Genomic DNA, 22234 nt, shown 5'->3' on the forward strand with positions numbered 1-22234 from the left:
AGCTATATTTTTATTGTAAATTGACAAAACTTCTAAGAATTTCCCGCCAATTTAAGTTTGTTAAATTTAATTTACTTGATTATTTTTATATAAAATTAAATACTTTTAATAGTTTTAATTATTCCTTTTATCATTATGATATAACTGAATTATCTTTATAGTTAAAAATGCGATCTAATGATCAAAATTTTTTCTTTATTTCAAGTAGAAACAATAAATATAATTAAAAAAATCAAAGTGTACACTTTGCTTTCGATAATGCCTTTTTATATCAAGGTAATAAAATTTTTGAATGGATTTTGTATGGGTTCTTTGGGTAAAATGTCCAAAATTTCCCGCCAATTAGAAATATTTTAGGCGCTCAAAAAAATTAGATTTTTAAATCGAATTTCCAACATTTCTGAAAGGAAAATTTTTTTTGCTTAAAACCATTTATGAAAGAAAAAAGAAAAAAAGAGGAAGAAAAAAAGTAAAATTGCATTCATTTAAATTTCATTTATTTGACAATAAAAAAAATAATTTACATTAATTATTAACATTACAAAGAGTAATTTTTATTAATTAATTACAATTTAAAGAACATTTTGTTTTTTTTACATAAATATATATATATGCGTTAATAAAAGAAATTAATAAAGTAATATATTTATATATATTATAACATATATATGTTATAATATATATAAATAAACATATATATGCGTTTAAAATACCTTTTAAGTTAATTATTTTTAAATCTATCTACATGATAAATTAATGGACGTGCCTAAAGCCAAACTACACTTTTTACAAATTTTTTAAACTTTGATAGTTTATAAATTAGAACTTAAGAAGTAATTACAAAATCATTATTTTGTTTATATTTTTGATATTAATTATTCCCTAATATTCAGGGGTTGTTCATAAAGCGCGAACGCTTTTAATTCGACCTCCCCTCCCCGCATTTTCCCATACGCTCTTTTGTGTATGGGAAAATGCTTCTTCCTCCCTAAAAGTACCTCCGCTTTTAACACATCCACCCAACATTTTATGATATTTTTTTAAAAATTTAGTCTACTTACTTTTATGATTGACCCACTAGCCATCTTATTTACGCCAATTGCAAACCCCATCTTCCCCTCCGAGCGTATGTACTTTATGAACGATCCCTTATTCATATTTATGGTAATAATAAAAATGTAAAAAGAAATGGTTAGATCTTCACTTTAACGGTTAATTTAAGGGTCAAATTATACAATGGTGGTGGTGCTCAAAATTCTTTATTTTATTAATTGACGGGACAACCCCAGATATTAAACGCGCTCCTACTATTATCAAAAAAATAGACTTGGATTCATTTGGATTGAAATTTTGCAAAATATAACGTTACGTTTTCAAAATATCGAAAAAGGACATAAAACATAATTCTGCTAAGAAATAAAGACAAATCTGCTGAAAAGTTTTTCATATTCCACGTATTATATAAGAATGACAACTTGTTTGCCGCTGAAGCATTTCTTCTAATTTTTTTAAACGCATTTTAAAGTATAATGATGATATATAATATATATGGATAAATATAAGCCATTTTGCTAAAAAAGACAAGTATTACAATCTAGCCCTTGAATAATAACACGGCAGTCAGTCACATATCATTTTTTTCATTCAGCAGATATTTTAAAAATTCAGTATATTTAAGTTGTAGATTTTCTCGAAGTTTGTCGCTAAATTTTGTCTTTATATATATCCAAACTCCTAAAAAAAAAAAGAAAAAAAAAAGCAATATTAATAACATGTTTACAATATATAATACAATAGTGGAGAAGCAAGAAAGTCTCAATGCAACTAATCATTAGCCTCATATATTAACACTTAACTTATAAAAAGAAGCAACGATAAGAAAAACGATTAGGAAAACATTTTTTTATTGCAAGTTTTTAATTTTTTTTTTAAATTAATATTTTATAAATAAAATCTTTGCTAACAATGATTACTTAAAGATAATTTAATCACAACTAAAAATATATCTAAACTAATAGCAAAAGTAAAAACATTCAAAATGATCTATACAATCATAAAAACAATTTAATAAAATAATGAAGAGTTTAATATCGTCAGCATACAAGGGAAATGTCCAAAACATCTTTTTGAGATAATGAACAAATATTTGCGTTGAAAAGTTTTTTTTTTCAAAAAAACTCATTAATAATTAATTTATTAAATTTGTGGTATATCTAACGATAGAGAATTTAAAATACTAAAATAGTGGTATAACTCTATAATGCCAAAATGGAAAAATCAATTACTTAAGGTAACTTAATAAATGAGGTAATAAACTAAACGTGATAGGTTAATAAGATATTAAAGTCAGGAAAAATACATTTATGACTATAACAATATACTAAAGAATTCTCACTACTAATTTTACTTGTTTAAAAATTTAAAATGTTTGAAAATACAGAAAAAGGTAGCAATATTAAAATAATACTTTTGTTGTTGTGTTTTGATTCATTCCGTTTTGATTGCCTCAGATTGATCAATGTTAGCAAATGTTGACGCCAGGTCTCTCTTAATCAACTAAAAAAATTAAACTTGTTTCTCTGAAGTTAAAATTGTTTCTCTGAAGTTAAAATGTCATCTTATGATGGCTATTGAAACAATACGTGACATACTAAGGGTTATCGATAATTACGTAAATATCACGTATTCTTCGTATAACACAAATCTTTATATAACCTAATAAAACTTAAAGACTTAATAAAACTTACGGTACTTTGAGAAAAAACTAACTAAATCAAAACACTCCCCGCGTAAAAACTTTTATGAATATATGAAACATATTTAATGTGAACACAGTAACATATTCAAACATATAATGCGCAAAGACTGCGTGAATGAGGCACCTTTAACACTATTAAATATAGCAATGCAGTGTTTTATTTATAAAATAAATATTTTAAATAAAATAACTCATTCATTCCATAAATAAATATAATTGCTCTTAATTTAGAAAATATTCAAATTAAACATAAATTTTAAGAAATAAGTTTTTATTTCTTCTTGAAAAAATAAATAATTTACTTAGCTGTTACTGTTTTGTTACTTTTTTTCAACTTAATTTAATTAACTAAAGATCACTGGCTGATATCACAAAAACTTTATGATGGATTAAATAACTTAAAAAACAATACTGAAAAATTGGTAAGCTCGATAGAAAACTGAAACAAGTCTGTTAACAAATATTATTTGAAAACAAATAATAAAATTTATTCCTTTTTTAAAAAATTTTTTTTTTAAAAGAAAAAACATTTGAATAAATAAATAAACAACGAAAAATACAAACAAAGCCCTAGACTTTTTGCATAAAACACAAAAATTATCTTTTTCGTTAACTGCGAAGATGCAATATAAACTGCAATTAAAAAAATAGATACGAACCTTAAGCTTTATTAATGCTCCAATCTTTTAAACTAATAATAAAAAAAAAATTAATTCTAAAAAACAAAGCCGAACCAAAATATCTTAAACATTTTTAAATTATTAAACATTTCTATTAGCATTTTTCATAAATCTTAACATTTCTACATAAAATTAATATAGATTTTTAAATTATTAAACATTTCTACATAAAACTTAAACGATTCAAATGATAATTTAAGATTAAACAATACTTACTTGTATATAGCGTATGATTCTTCCTATTTAAGGAACGCGTTAACGAAGTTAACGAAGTTCCTACTTAAGGAACGCGAACGAACGAAGTTAAAAATAAAAAGTGTATTTTACAGAATCGTAACTAAGAGGCTGTTTATATGAAGCGGGCTGCATATTGTGAAACCCTATACAGGCTCAGAAGAAGCGTAATCTGATTAATTGATTTTGAAATAGAGGCATTACACGTTTGTTAAAATATTAAAAAAATGTCAAAAAGCGAATTGAATGCTTACAAAAAAAAAATTAAAAAAAAATAATCGCATAAAAAAATCAAATAATAATAACCGAAAATTTGATTTTTCTATAAAATTTTGTTCATTAAAGTAGTTATACTTTTACAAAATTTTTCAAATCAAAACATCCGTGCTTTTCAAAACATTTTCTTGAAAAACAAAGGTTTTGAAAAAATAGTTAGTTTCTCTAACGGTTTGATAATTGTGATATAAAATTAATAACGGTTTTAATAACTTCGATGAAACCAAATGATGAAATTTGACTATGCTGCGATTCTCATACGATAGATTTTTCAAAACAGTTTTATAATTCAATAAAATAAATAGAATATTAGTAACTTGCTATAACTTTTTTCACATTCAGTTCTATCATTCAGCTAGAAAAATATAAAAATAAAATTACCTTATAGCTTTTTAGAACTTTGTCTTAATTGGAGTAATTAAGATATAAATTATATAATATATAAATTATATACATTACTAAAACTTTAATTTTGAGAAAATTGGTAGTTGGTTGTTATAGCTAGCCTAGGTAATTTGCAATATTCTCAAATTAAAAGCGATTGTAAGCAATAGCTGATTTGGATTGGCCTAAGTATTGTATTGCAATAAAAGATTAACAAAACAGTGTAGCATTAAGTCTATGACCTGATGTCTACAAGTTTGTTTTGATATAGCGAAATGATTACCAAAACTTTTGGTAAAAAAATAACTCTTAACATACCACACTTTTATGGAGAATTTAAAAGTATTCCTTTAGAAGTTCCCCTAACCAGCCTTCTCAAAATTTAGGTTAAAAAGATTCACATGGAACATGTAAGCTAATTCTTTAGAACATCAGTAAAAATTTTCTTTTTGCAAAAACTTAAATGTTTAACTCTATAAAAATAAAAGATTTTTATAATTAACAAGTAATTAACAGATTAAAAAACGTTGTAGCATTATAAATTATCAGAAAAAAATTGATGTTTAAATTGCCAAATATTTGTATTTATAGTATATAGTAATTGCAAAAAGTTAGTTAATCACCTAATGAAATAACTCTTAACATGCCCACCTTAATGGAAACCTAAGGGTAAAGAGGTAGAAAAAAGAAAATTGCACACATGCAAAATCATGTTGAATGTACTATTTAAAGAATTTACATATTAAAAGAATTTAAATTATTACACATTAAAAGAATTTACATTATTACATATTTAAAGAATTTACAGACAAAACACATGTTTGTTAGATATAGCTGTTAAATTGAACAAAATACTGGTTATTGTATTCTATGATTGGTAAAGAAAATAATGAAAAATTACCCTCTAACAGCAATGGATTTTAAATAATTTTAAATAAAAGAATAAACTTTAATAAATTTATACTTACTAGATTATCATATAACATTATTTTACATTAAATACTTTTGAAGAACAAAAATAAAAATTTGTTAGCTCTGGAATAATGATACCTCAGATAATTTTACTACAATAAATAAATATTTTTAATAATCATGAAGGCTAAAACCTAACTAAAGCCATTTTAGATTAAACAAAAAAACATTGCTGTTTAACCTAAAATGGCTTTAGTTAGGTTTGTCAAAAAATCAGTTCCGTTTTCTAATAATTTTATTATCTTTTATTCATTACTCTTTTTCAATAAATTTGTCTAATTTTTATAACTTAGTTTTTTTAGTTTAATTTTTTTTCAATTATTACAATACAAAAAAAAGGACACAACCATTTGCATTTTTTTGATGCCATAATCCATCAATAATTTTTTTTGCTAGTAATGTCAGTGTTTATATGCAACTGTACAAACAATTACTGTTCAAAAGGAAAACATGAAACTTACTTATTTTGTTAAATTTCCAAATAGAGTGTCAATATCCAAAATTCATCTTTTTTATATAAGTAAAGGTAGCCTGCCAAACCTTTTAAATCTTCACAAAGTGTTTAATGGTTTAAGGATGATGTTTTATTAGAGTTATGTAATAAAAAAGATATCAGTTTCATCAAAATTAAGGTTGAAACAATATAGGAAAACAAAATCTTCTTAGAAATCATATATTCATGTGGCTTATGTAAGCTAGTTTTGCAATCAGTACAATTTTCTTTTTGAAAACCCTCTAATGCTCGACACTTTATAATCAACGACTCTAATGCTCGACACTTTATAATCAAATAAATAAAGTTCTTCAACAGTAGTCTGGTAAAACTGCATATCTTCACCAGTAGTCTGGTAAAACTGTGTATAAACTTTGTATTTGAGTATGCTTCAAGGCCAAGGACAATATATTTTATGAGAAACATATTTATAGATTTTTTCTAATTTATTTTAAAAACATTTTTTATTGCATACAATTAACAACAGATAAAATCTCCATGACCAGATAAACTTTATTAAAAATTTGAGATTTTACGAGTGAAAGTTCTCTTGTTCAAACAGATTTTGATACCGATTGATTTTGATATTAAATGCTCTAAAGAGTACTAAAATAAAATAAATAAAACAAGACTTGTATTGATAAACTTAGTTTATCATTTCTTTGAAATTTATTTCTTAAATCTGCTTGCTTTGATTTTAATTATATTTTTCAACAAAAGCGCACTTGCCTCTCTTTCAAAATCAGCAAATCAGATTGCTCATATTTCTGCTTTTTCTGAGTATGTATAGGGTTTCAAAATATGCAAGCGGACTGACTAAAAAATGTAATTGTAACTAAAAAATTTTATTATTACCGACTAAACAAACTAAAAGCTGATTTAGTCGGGTAATAATACAATTATCTTTTCATCTGATCATTATATATATTTTTGATTTTTTTTTTAATTGGTAGAGTTAAATCAAAAAAAAAAGATAAAAACATATAAAATAATAGATAAAAAGAAAATCTTGAGTCTTTGATAAAATGGGGGAGGGAGAAAGTTTAATAACTTTTGGGAAATTTAATAAATTTCCCAAAAGTTATTAAACCATCCATCCTAAGTTTATTAAGATCCCCCACCCCCCATATATTAATTTTTAATTGTTATCAACAAAAAATTTATATCTAAAAACTAAAAAAAAATTTAGTGAAAATAGGCCTTAAAAATTAGAAAATAATTACTTCAGTCACTGATAAAAACAAAAACTTTCAGTGTAAACAGGCTTCGAAAATCTTTGATCCAGCAAATTTTGATGTCGAAAACGAGCTTTTCATTTATTTCTCACTATAAATCAAGTATAAAAACTAATAACAGCATATTAAATCCTATTGAAATTATGATAAAACAGCTGTTAAAAAATGCGCATTTGACCAAAAGCCACACTTGAATTAAATAGTTTTATGTGTGTTTTTAAAAAAATATTATTTTGGATTTATAAATTGAAATTTTTCTATAAAAAATACCCTATATTGTAACAAGAAAAAAATCACCAAATCCCAAAATATATATAGCTTATTAAAATAGCAGAAACTTAGCTTCTTTTTTTATAAACATTCACCTTAACATGTTTAAAAAAAAAATGATTTTAAGATGTTTCAATGATTGAAAATACTATTAATTGAATATGACATTTTATTTCTTTAGCTATTTGGATTGTGCATCAGCTGTCTGATCAGCAACCTGATTTATCAACACAGCTAACTTTGTACAGTTTGTATCTGAAAAAAAATGAGTTTTTTTACTTTTAAAATTAGCGAATTGGAAAAAAAAGTGCAACACCTGGAGATCCCAGAACTATCAATTAACTTTGACCAGCTAATTGGTGAAGGCAGCGCTGCTAAAGTATACCAATCAAACATAAGGAAACAGCAGTTAGCAGTAAAAGTTTTCAAGACACAGTTTTCAAAAAAACAAGTTTTTACAGTCTGTGAAGAGCTAAGACAAATTTGGCATAAAAATATTGTTAACTTTATTGGGTACAGTGTTCGACCAACAGCTCTGTGTTTTGAAATATGCTGTGTTCATGTCCATGACACTTTTGTCTATTCTCTAAAAGAATTAATAAATATTTTTAATGACAATGAATACTTTAATTTAACTGAAAGAACATCATATTTAACGCAAGCTTGCGAAGGAATAATGTACCTCCACGAAAAAAACATTATACATAGAGACATTAAGCCAACTAACATGTTGGTCTGTGGTTCCATTCAAAATTTGATAATAAAAATATCAGATTTTGGTGATATGACAACAATAAAAAACACAGTCACATGCACTATCAATGACAGCTTAAAAGGAATAACAATATGTTATGTAGCGCCAGAGCTTTTAGATCGAAATACAAATAAACTTTCGGTGTTAACTGACATTTATGCCTTTTTTATTTCAAGAAAAAAATCTTCCTATAATCAATGATGTTTTACTCCTCCAAGCCATTAAAAACAATGAAAGACCAGATACTTGTATACTTAGTTTTCTTTACAAAAACAATGAAAAAGATATTAAAAAAATAACAAAAGCAATAAAATTAGGTTGGAAATCATCACCAGAAGAAAGATTATCAATGAAAAGTGTAAATGATTTTTTTAATTTGTAACTATCAAAATATTTTTACATATTAAAGATTTCCAAGAGACTTTCTGATAAAAAAAACACATTTCCTATGAGTTGTACAATAAAATTTACAAAATAAGAATGTTATAAATAAGAATATGACATAAAATTAATATTCTAAAAAAAAATTAAAAAAAAGGAACACATTGTAAACTCTTGGGAAGCAATTAAGCTAATAGTATTGTGATTTCACAGACATACTTGACATCTGTGATTCCACAACAGTTTAGAGTTAAAAATTGGAAACCTAAAATTCCTATAAGCGCTAATATACATAATGTAATATTTAGCACTAGCAAAATATAATTAAAATATTATTTTATAATAAAATTTAATTAAACTAATTAAAAAAACAACTTAAAAATATTAATAAAAAGGTTACAATAAATGTTTTTAATGTTTTAGCTATTGAAAGCGTTTCATTCAATAAATGAAAAGGGAAGTGAATTTATCAGTGTAAGTATTTTTTGTTAAATTTCCTAAAAATTGAAAAATAACTTAATAATAAATAAAAATAATAATCTATGAATATAAAAACCATGAAATATTGAAAACAAGGTGAAGTAAAAACTCAACACTATTTTTATTGTAGTAATTTATATCATTCCATCCATGGAATGATATAAATTACTATAATAAAAATAGTTGTCGCTGTTTGGGAAGGTTATTGTGTGAGGAAAGACCACTTGGTCAGATGAAACTAGACGTAATATTTTCTTCTACTTCAGATGAAAACATAAAAACATTTTGATTTTAGATTAACTTTGCATTCTTTGTAACTATTGTGGATCAAGAATGGACATTTAATAAAATATTTGTACCATTGTTTTCTCAATAGACTAGATGCAATTTCAAAACGGTTAAAATAATCGGAGGTTAAACAATGAACAAAACTTTGTTAAATACGCTATCAGTATATAATAGTTAATATAATTTCAAGTATTTTACAGTATTTGTTTATTTACAGTTTTCTATTTAATTTTTCACAATAAATCACAGTTCTCTTCAAAATAAATAAATAATATTGATTTGGACTGCAATATTTACTTTAATAAGTGTACCCTTTTCGAAGGATTTTTTAAAACATATTTGATAAGGGTGCATTTTAATAAGAATCTGATTAGTAAAACAAAACATTCATACATCTGTATCAAAACATGTTTTTTTTATTATACCAATTTGAATAAATGATGTAATCATAAAAAATTAACTCAGAACATAATTAGAAATTTTTATAAATTAATTTTTTTTTGATTGTTAAAAGTTTAGATTTTAAAAACAATTCAATACACTTAAGCTTTTAAGCATAAAAATTCATTTTTCTGGTATACTTTATTGATCTAATATTTATCAAATAACAGATATTTTGAATCCACCAAAACTAAAAAAAATTGTTTTTTGGGATAACTTACTTTATGTATAACTTAATACCTTATGCCATTTTAAAATATACTAACCCCACCTTTATTTTTATTTACACACAAAATAACTTGGTGTTAAAAACATACCTTTAAAACACTTTGAAGCAACATTCAAAAAAAAAAATGCTTTTTATGTCAAAAAAAAAATTAATTTAATAATTTGATTCTAAAAAAAGTATTAATATAAAAATATAGATAATAATAAAATTATAATTCAAAAACACTTTTTACAGAAAAGACGCCTTTCTCCAATTGAAACTGCAAAGAGCTATATAGAAATGGAAAAAGACCCAGAGAATTTATACAAAAAACTAATAGACAAAACAAAAGGTAAATAGAGTATTATTTTTATTAATGTGTTCAATTTATCATAAAATTGCATAACTTGATATTTTTCCAACGTTTTTTTCAATTATAATTTGGATGATTAAAGCTAATTTTTACAATAAAGGACCTGTTTATTTAATTATTTGATTTTGCTTACAACAATTGAAAATTATGATTCTTTGGAAATACTAAAAATAGATTAACATTTTTAAAATAGGAGAAACAAGGGATTATATGCCTTAAGGAGCTTTTGAAAGAAAAAAAAGCAGCTAAATCAAAACGAAGTGGCAATTTGAGATAACGCACTTACACATATATTTATATTATATAAATATATATAATAGAACAAAGATGTCCCAATAAAAATAAAATAAAATTCCAAAGGTGTCCTAAAGTCAAATAAAGGTGTACCAATAAAATGTACAGTATTGCTTTCCAAATTATTTTATGATTTGTAAAGAGCTGTTAAAACTTCTTTATATCTTTGTCATTTTTAAATAAAGGTTTTGGCGTCTTTTCTTTTGAAAAAATTTATAAAGGTCAGTTCATTGCTCAATATAGAGGAGACTTAGTGCCAAAAAAGGAAATGAATGATAAAATAAAACATTACGAAGAAACAAACGCTGGTAGCTACGTTTATGACTTTATACACAATAATATTGAATACAGGTAACTATAAATTTTATTGAATTATACTGTGTTAAAAAAATTGATGGTGAGAACATAATAACTTTGTTGAAATTGTTTAGTATTGATGCCACATTACATTTAAATTATGTTGGACGTTACATTAATGATTCTAAATATTTTCCGAAAGCTGTGATGAAAAAAGTTTTAATCAAAAACACTCCATCATTATGCTTGTTTGCATTAAAAGATATTGAACCAAATGAAGAAATACTGTATTTCTATGGTGTTGATAATTTATCATGGCATCCTGAGGTAAATTTTAAAAATACATTTTAAAAATTATATTAAACTTTTTTTGACATCTACTTCTTTACGTCTTTACAGGAGTTTAAAAGAAAACAACAAAAAAGAAATAAATCAAAGGTAAACCACTATGTAAAAATGATGTATGAAATATATTTAAAAATAGACTAAAATTTAATTTCTGAAATTATGTTTCTGTCTCTTAAGGGCACAAGACCTGTTTTATATGTTTATAAAATATATTAATAAGTTTTAAAACACATTTTAGATGTCTTAAACATGTCTTGTGCCACTAAGTCAGCTATAACAGAGACCAGAAAAGTAAAACCTGCTTCTTCTTCTTATTATTATTTTTTTCTAATCAAATTCACTCTCAACAAAGCTGCAAGCAACCACTATTAAGTTGGAGTTACATTCAAAACAAAAAATAGAGTTAAAGAGCGAGATAACAGTTGATGGAGGACCATCACATATGCTTTATTAATTTTTTTTTCTGTTTATCTCACCAAGGTCAAAGGGTCTCTATTGTCGAATAGGCTACTCTTTTCCTTTTTTTAATACTGTGTGTACCATCCTCTCCTAACTCTTTAACTCCAAAACTAAAAATATATTTGAACAAGGTCTCTACATAATATATAAGATCAGTTTATGATTTAGTAAAAAGACACAAAAGTTAATGATGTAATTTTTAGATATTGTGTCCGGTAACCAAGAAACAGTTCTTGATAAATTCTTAACTTAAATTTTTATTAGTTTTAGTAAACTTTTCAGTTAAAAAAATAATAAGTGTGTTATAATATTCAAAACTAGGACCAAGATAGTTCTTCGAAAAACATAACTTTGGTTGAAGAAATCAAAAATGGTATAGTTTAAATTCTTTTCACAAAAATTTCAAAGTTTTTACTAGAAATTGATAAAATAAAAAACAACACTCTGAATTTGACATTAAAATGAGATTGAAAAATTGACAATAAAATGAGTTTGAATAAAAAGATCTAATTTCAAAATATGTATTAATCTGTTTTATTTAATTTAACAGATTTAGGTATTGAAAAAAACATTCCATTGGAAGAAACATTATCAATATCGCCAATTACAGAGGTGGGTGTATATTATAACATAGATAAAAAAATAGTGAAACTTTTTTATTTATTTTCGCTTTTTTATCTTTTAAACAAAACCACATTGTGTTTATATTTAAGTATGCAAAAAGTAAGCATTTTGTTTATATTTGATTATGTAATTTTTGCATTGAGAATGCAAAAATTAAAAGAAGAGCACCAAAAAATATTTATTCTAGCAATAAACAAGTATTGACATTTTATAAATTTCAAACATAACATGTAAATTAAAGCTTTCTTTTTATTAAAATAAATAAACATAAACATTTATAAATAAACATAAATATTTAGGTTCACAATTGTTTTTCTATAACAAAGGACACTGAATTAGATGACGAAACCCAACTAGGTATTGTTTAAAAAATTTACTTTAATGTAGCAATTTTTTCTATGGTTTGACACAAATTTTTGATTTGACAGATTTGCATAATATAAATATAAATAAAAAATACAATTACTTTTTAACAAGCTAGAAATTTTTCAAAAAACTATTTATAATGATGGTTATAATGATACTTGAGGTTTGCTGTATTAAACCATTTCTAAATTATTCTGCAACACCTTGTATCATATATATTTAAAAAAAGTTTACATGGTTTGTTGTAGTATAGATCTAACCATTTAAATCCTCTCCTGAATAGTTTAGTTTTTGGCAGATACAAGGTATTGCTTCTCAACCCTCAAAATAGCTATAATCGCTTAGTATGATATGAGTGAATTTATTTTTTATAAGAGTTTTTACTTCTATTTAACTTTGGTTTTTTTATGTTAAATTTTTATAGAAAACCATTACATTTTTTTCTATTTTAATGTATATTATGCCTATTAAAAATGATTTTTTTTTATAGATTTAGATAATGAAGAAAAACACTTTTTTCTGAAAATTGCTATAGCTAATTTAACAAGTTCTGAGGTTTGTGTTTCTATCTTATTGAATTGGAAAATATAAAAATACATGTTTAATTAAAAAATATATAGTGATCTAAGTTTAAGCTTTAAGTAAATTACCACAAACTAAATCATTAAAATTATGGTTCATTACAATGAATTTGCAAAAAACAAGTTTTTTCTTTAAACAAGTTTTTTCTTTAAAGTAGAAAATAAGTCATTCCATACTATTTAAAACTTGCAGAAGTGTAAAATCCTATTTAATTTTTGCTTATGTCCACATTACTTCAATTTTAGTGTTACTTTATTCTTATTTTTATAAGTTTAGACAATCAAGAGATATTAATTCCATTTAATAATATATTAATAATGATATTAAATAAAAGACTTAAGTAAAATAATAAACCAGTTATTAGTTTTAATTAAAATTAAAAGCTTTTGTCGAAACAAGCACTGAAACAAAAAATTTTGCAATTATTAATTATCTAGTATCTCTATTAAAACAGCAAATAAATAAAAAAAGTACAATAAATAATTTTATGTTCTTTTACTTTAGCTTTATTGCAGTTTTTCAGTTTAGGACCCAAATGCCAATGAAATATCTAATGATAATATTACTATGAATATGATAATCCTTTTCAAGGGCGACAGTACATGCTAGTAATAACCCATACAATGTAAACTTGAAATCCTGCATTAACATCCAAAAAATTTTTAGAAACTTTAAAGTTTTTATAAAAAATTAATTATTGAAAAGGAAAAGTTGTATATACACATGTAACCCATGAAATCCTAGATTAACATTTCATGGGTTTGCTGAACATATGAACATATACTTTTTCACGTCTTTTTTAGTTCTGCTGTTATCAATTTGATGTTGTTTTACCAATCACAAACTGATCAACTGAGTTAATGGCAGAGTTGGTAAGATTGATTTAAACTTGTAAAGATAATGCACAGCTTTTGTTTTACTTTTAGAGAGTTTGCTAATTTAAATTCTGTCATAATGTCATCATTGAAATCTGATTTCCAGATTAATTAAACACTGCAGTTTTTATTTTAAAACATTTCTCAGGAAAGCTGTATATACACATATACACATATGTGTATATGTGTATATACATATATGTGTATATGTGTATATACAGCTTTCCTGAGAAATGTTTTAAAATAAAAACTGCAGTGTTTAATTAATCTGGCAATCAGATTTCAATGATGACATTATGACAGAATTTAAAATAGCAAACTCTCTAAAAGTAAAACAAAAGCTGTGCATTATCTTTACAAGTTTAAATCAATCTTACCAACTCTGCCATTAACTCAGTTGATCAGTTTGTGATTGGTAAAACAACATCAAATTGATAACAGCAGAACTAAAAAAGACGTGAAAAAGTATATGTTCATATGTTCAGCAAACCCATGTAATGTTAATCTAGGATTTCAAAATTGCTAAGTACTTATGAATAGAGTTTTCATAAGATACTTTATTGATATTAGGGTCCTAAATTTACATATCCTGTTATCCTCAACAAAGAAAATAAATAAATGCATATTTACCTATTTACGTAAATATATATAAATTAATTTATATATATATACGTAAATATATAATATATAAATTAATTTATAATTGCTCTGTTCTTTAAAGAACATTGAGCACTCTATTTTGTAGAATACATTTTAAAGTTGTTTACATATATATCTATATCTATATGTATATAGGCTTGTTCTTCTACATTAAAAAATAATGCACCAGATAGTGAACCATCAGAAGGTATATCTTTTAAAAAAAGTTTTTATAGAAAAAAGTTTAGGAATTAATTATAACATGGAAAAATATTGTTTTCTGAAACTGTTTTACAGATTTAAACATCGATTTTTGTGTGGAATGTGCAATATCTAACTCGTCATTTCATAATACAAGCTTAGAGGTTTAAGTTTGTTTAGCTTGAAATACAAAAAAAGTGTTCTAATTTTATTTGTATGTTACATTAATGTTTACGTTAATGTAATTGTGGTGTTGTGGTCAATATAATAGTGGACTAGTGGTCAAGCCCTTGCTTTGCAAAGAAGTTCCAAGTTCAATTGTTACTATGTCACTGGTAGTACTGGGTCCAACTTGTAATTGGGTTGCTGGTAGTAACTTGGCCAAACTAATTGGCTTAACAGCTGCCTATTTTGCAAAGGTCTGTGTTTTAAAGTTAAAGAGCTGGGAAAGGGTTGTAACCACAGAATAAAAAAATAAAAAAACTAAACTAAAAAAAAAATTTTATAGATGGAATGCCTGAGAAACTCAGCTCGTCACTGAAACAAAGCTAGTCTCTACCACTACACCACTACTGTATAATATATGAAATCAGTTTAGGATTTAGTTTAAAAACAAAAAAAAAATAATGCGATTTTTAGATTTTGTATTCTTAATTAACCAAGATAAAGTTTTTGATATATTTTTGGCTCAAAAACAATTCTATGTAATAAATTAGGATCAAGATTGTTCTTCAAAAAACATAACTTTGGTTGAAGAAATCAAAGAAGGTATAGTTTAAATTTTTTTCATAAATACTTCTAAAATAAGTAATAAAACACAACATACACACTAAGTATTATTAGTATTATCCCACACACAAAGAATACTAAGTACTATATTATACACAACACATACACACTAACAAGACACACACTAAGTATTATTATCTAGTATTTTTAGTATTATTTCACACACAAATAATATTAAGTACTATATTATAAATTAACACTAAAATATTTTAACAAAAACTGTTAAAGTAACTGTTTTTAAACAAATGAAGTTGATTTGAGGACAATTGAAACTGAATCATAAAAATGAGTTTGAAAAAAAGATCTAATTTCAATATAGGTATTAATCTTTTTTATTCAATTTAGCCATTTTAGGTATCGAAAAAAAGATTCCAGTGGAAGAAACATTACCTGCATTGCCAATCACAGAGGTTTGTGTATATTATAACATAGATAACAAAATAATGAAACTGTTTTATTTATTTACATTAATTTTATTTCATCACTTGAGTGTAACAACATTTTGTTTATGTTTGAGTATGCAAAAATTGAAATAAGAAACTTAAAAAAAACTTTAGTTGCACTAATATTAATTTTTTTATATTGTATAAAAAATTAATTTTACTGCAGTATTATTAGTAATTTTTAAACCATATTTAGAAAAACAAAACTGTTGCCACCATTTAAAAAGTTATTTTAATGGTGGTAGAAACCAGTACTTTTTATTACAGAGTGTTTAGACAGGACAATTTGAGGATACATGACGTTAGTTTTAGCACTAATTTTGCTTTAACAAAACTGTTGTTTAAAGTTGTTGTTGTTCATACAATTAACCATAGAAACAATTTTGAAATATTTATATTAAACATCTATAAAAAATAAGATTACATGTAATTGAAAAAAAACTACTTTTTATTTTTTTATTTTTTGGGTTTTTTTTTTTTTAAATTCTCTTAGGTTTAGTTTAGCTTAGTTTTTAATTAAAGATTAAAAAAAAAGAATATTCTGGAGTCTATCAACTTTGACCTTGGGGCCCTTAGTCCTGATTAAAAAAATTGATAAAATTTGGCATCTGACTTATAGAAAACGTATTAAACAGGAGTTGAATCAACTCAAATTTGTTGGATTGTTTGATTTTTGTGGGGGAAAAAGCAGCTCTCCTCCTGCCTCTTTAATTTTTTTGAAGATAGATTATAATAGAAAATTTTATGGTGATAATGATTTGTATATAAATATAGACTTGAAAATAATGAAAAGAATTCAAAAGTTAAAAAAAAATTATATCATTAAAAATAAAAATGCTAAACATTACAAAAAAATTTCAACATCATTAAAAATTTATAGAGTAACATAGTGTAAACTAATTAGTGTTAGAGATTATTTTTAAAGTACACAAGGTACTAATAATCTTTTAATTTCAACTAAAAGTTAAATTTTGTCATACTTTGTAAATAACCATTACATTTGCATAATAAAAAGAACTCAATTGAAGTTTAAAAGAACTGGAAAGAATTGAACTGCAAAGAACTAAACATTGATTTGCAAAGAAATAAACAATTTATAAACAAGGCATTATAACTACTTTATTGAAATGCAAAGAACTAAACGATTCATAAACAAGGCATTATATAATACTTTATTGAAATAATTATTTAATACTTGATTGAAATAATTATTTAATATATATAATTATGAAAAAAAAAATTATTTAAAATAATTATTCATTTAAAATAAATATTAAATATAAATAAGTATTTTATTTGAAATAAAAATAAGTCTTACTTATTTTTATTTAACATTTAATATTCAATTAATTCAATAACTTTCAAACAAAAATATCTTTATAATATTTTGCCAACGTTTCAAAAATAGTTAATTAAAAAAAATCACAATAATGAATTTAAAAAAATGCCTTTTTAAAAAATAAAACTCTTAGTAAAGTTTATCATGCTTTTTAATTTAAAAAGAACAGTTTTTTAATTTAACTCTATACAGTATGGTTTTTGAACAACTTTTTGAATAAAATAAAAAAATTTAATTAGTCTGATGGTAATTTGATTAGTTTTGGGAAATTATAACTTTAAATACTAGTCCTAGTGAGTGCTTAAAAGACATGTTCAATTACACAAAAAATAATATACAAAATTTAAGAAAATTCAAAGATAGATTTAGAAAAATAAATTTCTTTCAATAACGTTGGTTTGCAAGTAATTTAAATATAAAAAAGTTTAAAATCAGTTGTAAGTTAAGTTTCAACTCATTGATTACATAGCATTTAAATAATCTGGCGTTTTAAATTTACAACTAAATAGTTATAAGTGAAATATTTTATTTTTAAAAATTATTTAATTTAACAAGCAATATTTATCTAATACCTAAAAAAAAACCATTGCAATTTCCTTAATTCAAAAATTTCAAGATTGCCAACTTCTTTCAGACAATAGCAATTTGTGACCACTTAAATTACTTTTTTTTATTAATGATATCTTTTTTCTTTATCTAAATGCTTAACTGTTTAATTTCTAACTTTTAATTGTCTGGTGTCAAAAATTCATAGAGATAAACAGTCTACATAAAATTAAAAAAAAAGGTAATTGTTAAACAAAAATAAGAAAGTTTCGGAATACGTTACGCCTTATCTTTTTATTTAGGAATTCACTTTAAGTTATAATTTTATTTAGCTCTTGCACAAAACAGATGCATGTTAAAAAATCTTATTTTTCAGATGACCATTGGTCATCTGATATATAAGATTCTATAATAGGTAAATATGACATTTTATAATACTTATACAAAAATCATATGTTCAAAAAGAAGTAACACTTATTTAAAAAAATCTAAACAACTATATAAATTTTTTATATACCTTTGTAACATTCTTTTCCAATATAAATATTCTCCCTCCAACGGGTTCATCTTGAATAATTTTTTGAAATATTTTATTATCCATTGATTTAATAAGATATATAAAAATATTGTTGTATACCCAATCAAGACAAATATAAGTTGTATGTTAATAGTAAGGTTATTGTTATATATCTAAACATACATATCATATATGTAAAACAAACACAATCATATATAGCATGCATAATATAATTATAAGATAACATATTTTCATGGTTTTGCTTAGTCGCGAGAAATAGTTAGTAACAAAACGTTGTAATAAAATCTAATTAGGCTACAAACTGTGAGTCTAGTAAGCGACCGGGGTTGATATTTGACCGGGGCCGGGTTTGATAAAACATAGCCGGGGCCGGGTTTGTGACCGGGGCTGCATTACCATTGATATTCCTTATAAATATATTATTGTTATTTAAAATTCATGATATATTTTATATAAAGGTATATATATCATCTCATCGTCATCATCATCATCATCATCATCATCATCAACATCATCAGGATCATCATCATCATAATATCATCATCATTATCTTCATCAGCATCATAATACCATCATCATCATCATCATCATCATCATCATCATCATCATCATCATCATCATCATCATCATCATCATCATCATCATCATCATCATCATCATCATTATCATCATCATCATGATCATCCTCAAGCATACAGTTGATGATGATGATAAAGATGATTATGATAATGATCATCATCATCTTAATCATTGGCATTATTATCATCTTCTCTGATACACACTATAAATATAAATACTACTCTCATACTCTCTCTAAGATCATTGTTTTTTTTCCTATCTTTTAAAGACACCATATATCTATCTGATCTACTTTGTTCTTTCTTATATTGTCATTATAAATATTTATGAATTATATTATATTTGTATATATTATTTTTGTGACTTTTTCTTATATTTTCTTAAACTTTCATAACAAATTTTAACTTGAACAAAATAAAAAAAAACCGCAACAACAACAGCAACAAAAATCCAGTTCCGGCTAGTAACCCCTGCAAATCGTATTTGTTTTTCCGGGGCCGGGTTTGCAAAAACCTCTGTTTTTAGCCGGGGCCCCGGTCACTTACTATGTGGGTCAAGTAAACATGCTTGAGAGTTAAAAAATGTATGAAACACAAGTCACTTACAGAGTAAGTTTTTATTCAAGCTACCAGTTTCAATCTCCTTCTTTTTTTTGTTAAAAACGTAATAAATTGATTTAAAATTTACAATAGCTTGATAATAAAAATTTTAACCATGAAAATTAATAAATAAAAATACCATGAAAACCATAAATAAAAATACGAATAAGTTTATAAATATAAAAATGACAAAAAAAAATCAAGTGTTTTAATCGAAATAAAAATATTTTCTTAGAATATATTTAATGCTTTGAAAAACTATTATTGTTAAAAAAAGTTGTTTCAACTAGTTAAAAAAGCTAATAGAGGAGTTTGAAAATCTTGCTAGTTTAAAACCTCCAATAATTTAAACGGACTTTATATAAGTTCTTAGTATTTTTTTTTGCAGTAGATAATAATTTTGGTAATGTAAACCCAATAAAGAGAGCATGGGGGCTAGCGTAAGCTATATCTTGTTAACCTAGTCTAAACTTGAAGTTATATAAATTGCGTTAAATATATAAAAATTGATTTTTAACTAAATTAACATGAAGTTATATATTTAAATCAAACAAACAACTAAATAAATCAAAAGAATTAAATAAAAATATATCTTCAGATATTTATTAACTTTGAAAAAAAAATTTGTTTATAGTTAATATTATTAACAAATACTTTAAAAAAAAAATCTTTTTATCATTTGTAATTTTACTGTGATATATAGATTTGTAGCTAATTAAACTAACTTAAATTAAGATGATGTGGTGTTTTTTAATTCAGCTCTTAAAATATACTGATATAAATATACTGAAAAATATATTGAAAGAGATACATTAAATCTTTCTTTAACTGAAAAAATAAGACAACAGTTTTATCACCTTAATTACAAATATCTAATTATAAAAAAGATAACAAGACTAAAGAAATTAGTAATCACACTACCACTGAGTACACAGGGAGAAATAAACTTACATTGTCAATTTTGTAAATAAAAATACGAATAAGTTTATAAATATAAAAATGACAAAAAAAAATCAAGTGTTTTAATCGAAATAAAAATATTTTCTTAGAATATATTTAATGCTTTGAAAAACTATTATTGTTAAAAAAAGTTGTTTCAACTAGTTAAAAAAGCTAATAGAGGAGTTTGAAAATCTTGCTAGTTTAAAACCTCCAATAATTTAAACGGACTTTATATAAGTTCTTAGTATTTTTTTTTGCAGTAGATAATAATTTTGGTAATGTAAACCCAATAAAGAGAGCATGGGGGCTAGCGTAAGCTATATCTTGTTAACCTAGTCTAAACTTGAAGTTATATAAATTGCGTTAAATATATAAAAATTGATTTTTAACTAAATTAACATGAAGTTATATATTTAAATCAAACAAACAACTAAATAAATCAAAAGAATTAAATAAAAATATATCTTCAGATATTTATTAACTTTGAAAAAAAAATTTGTTTATAGTTAATATTATTAACAAATACTTTAAAAAAAAAATCTTTTTATCATTTGTAATTTTACTGTGATATATAGATTTGTAGCTAATTAAACTAACTTAAATTAAGATGATGTGGTGTTTTTTAATTCAGCTCTTAAAATATACTGATATAAATATACTGAAAAATATATTGAAAGAGATACATTAAATCTTTCTATAACTGAAAAAATAAGACAACAGTTTTATCACCTTAATTACAAATATCTAATTATAAAAAAGATAACAAGACTAAAGAAATTAGTAATCACACTACCACTGAGTACACAGGGAGAAATAAACTTACATTGTCAATTTTGTTCATTTTTCAACATGCTGTATCTATGTATTTGCTTCTGATAAATAAAAATGTACATTAACCAAAAATTAACAATTTACTTTAAAATAAAAATTTTCTTTAAATTTTTGTGGTTGCATTTAGTTTGCTCTATTTTTTTTTTATTTAATCGCTTGGAGTTAATAAGGTTAAATTATTATTAGAAAAAAGATGATAACAGGTATAGTAAAAAAAAAAAATATGAATTTAACCTTTGTATATGAATTTAACCTTTGCTTATATTTTGTTTAGACTAAAAAATATATGGATGCAGTTGTAAAGAAAGATATTCCTTTAATATGTAACAATCTAGACAATAAAGGTAGTGTTATTAATCAACTTAATTTAGAAAAGGTGTAAAAAACTAAGTAAATATAATTTTTTTTAAACTAAAATTACATCTTAGAATTAGAAGTTGATCCCGTTGAAAAAACTATATTAAAATCACAACTGAAAAAGGTAATAACTTTTAAACTTACTTAAGTTTTATATAGGTTAAAGAAATATAAATAGTTACTTTTATAAAATCTTGTAAGGGGTTGTCCATATATTATGTCACGGTTAAGGGAGGAAGGGTTCTCGATATTGTGACACAAGATTTTTTTTTTAGTTTTAAATCTAGAGAAGACTTTCTTTTAATTAAAACAGCATCTGACCAAGCCAAAACCCTCAGTTGATGTATCTACATGTTGAT

The 22234-nt window shown here is 24.1% G+C and overlaps 1 protein-coding gene and 1 long non-coding RNA gene across 4 annotated transcripts; one reads left to right on the plus strand and one right to left on the minus strand.

Annotated features, from left to right (window-relative positions):
* Positions 1–680: 680 nt before the first annotated feature.
* LOC136083889 (uncharacterized) lies at positions 681–3920 on the minus strand. Its single transcript, XR_010640178.1, has 4 exons — positions 3655–3920; positions 3418–3449; positions 2468–2556; positions 681–1734 (listed from the first exon to the last, which is right to left on the minus strand). It is a non-coding gene; the product is annotated as an uncharacterized LOC136083889 (long non-coding RNA).
* Positions 3921–7458: 3538 nt separating this feature from the next.
* LOC136083888 (histone-lysine N-methyltransferase Set8-like) lies at positions 7459–12240 on the plus strand. 3 transcript variants are annotated; one of them, XM_065803807.1, is made up of 7 exons: positions 7459–8414; positions 8861–8911; positions 10110–10206; positions 10707–10872; positions 10953–11145; positions 11218–11256; positions 12176–12237. In XM_065803807.1, exons 1-7 carry the CDS (start codon positions 8214–8216, stop codon positions 12179–12181), a joined length of 753 nt encoding a protein of 250 aa, XP_065659879.1. In that variant the 5' UTR covers positions 7459–8213; the 3' UTR covers positions 12182–12237. The 3 variants fall into 3 exon arrangements, with proteins under 3 accessions (XP_065659879.1, XP_065659878.1, XP_065659880.1); XM_065803806.1 differs by lacking the exon at positions 12176–12237 and adding an exon at positions 11947–12158; XM_065803808.1 differs by lacking the exon at positions 11218–11256 and having other exon boundaries at positions 12176–12240.
* The last annotated feature ends 9994 nt before the right edge of the window (positions 12241–22234 follow it).

Source organism: Hydra vulgaris, chromosome 08 (assembly GCF_038396675.1).
Source record: "Hydra vulgaris chromosome 08, alternate assembly HydraT2T_AEP".
NCBI classification, from domain to species: Eukaryota; Metazoa; Cnidaria; class Hydrozoa; order Anthoathecata; family Hydridae; genus Hydra; species Hydra vulgaris.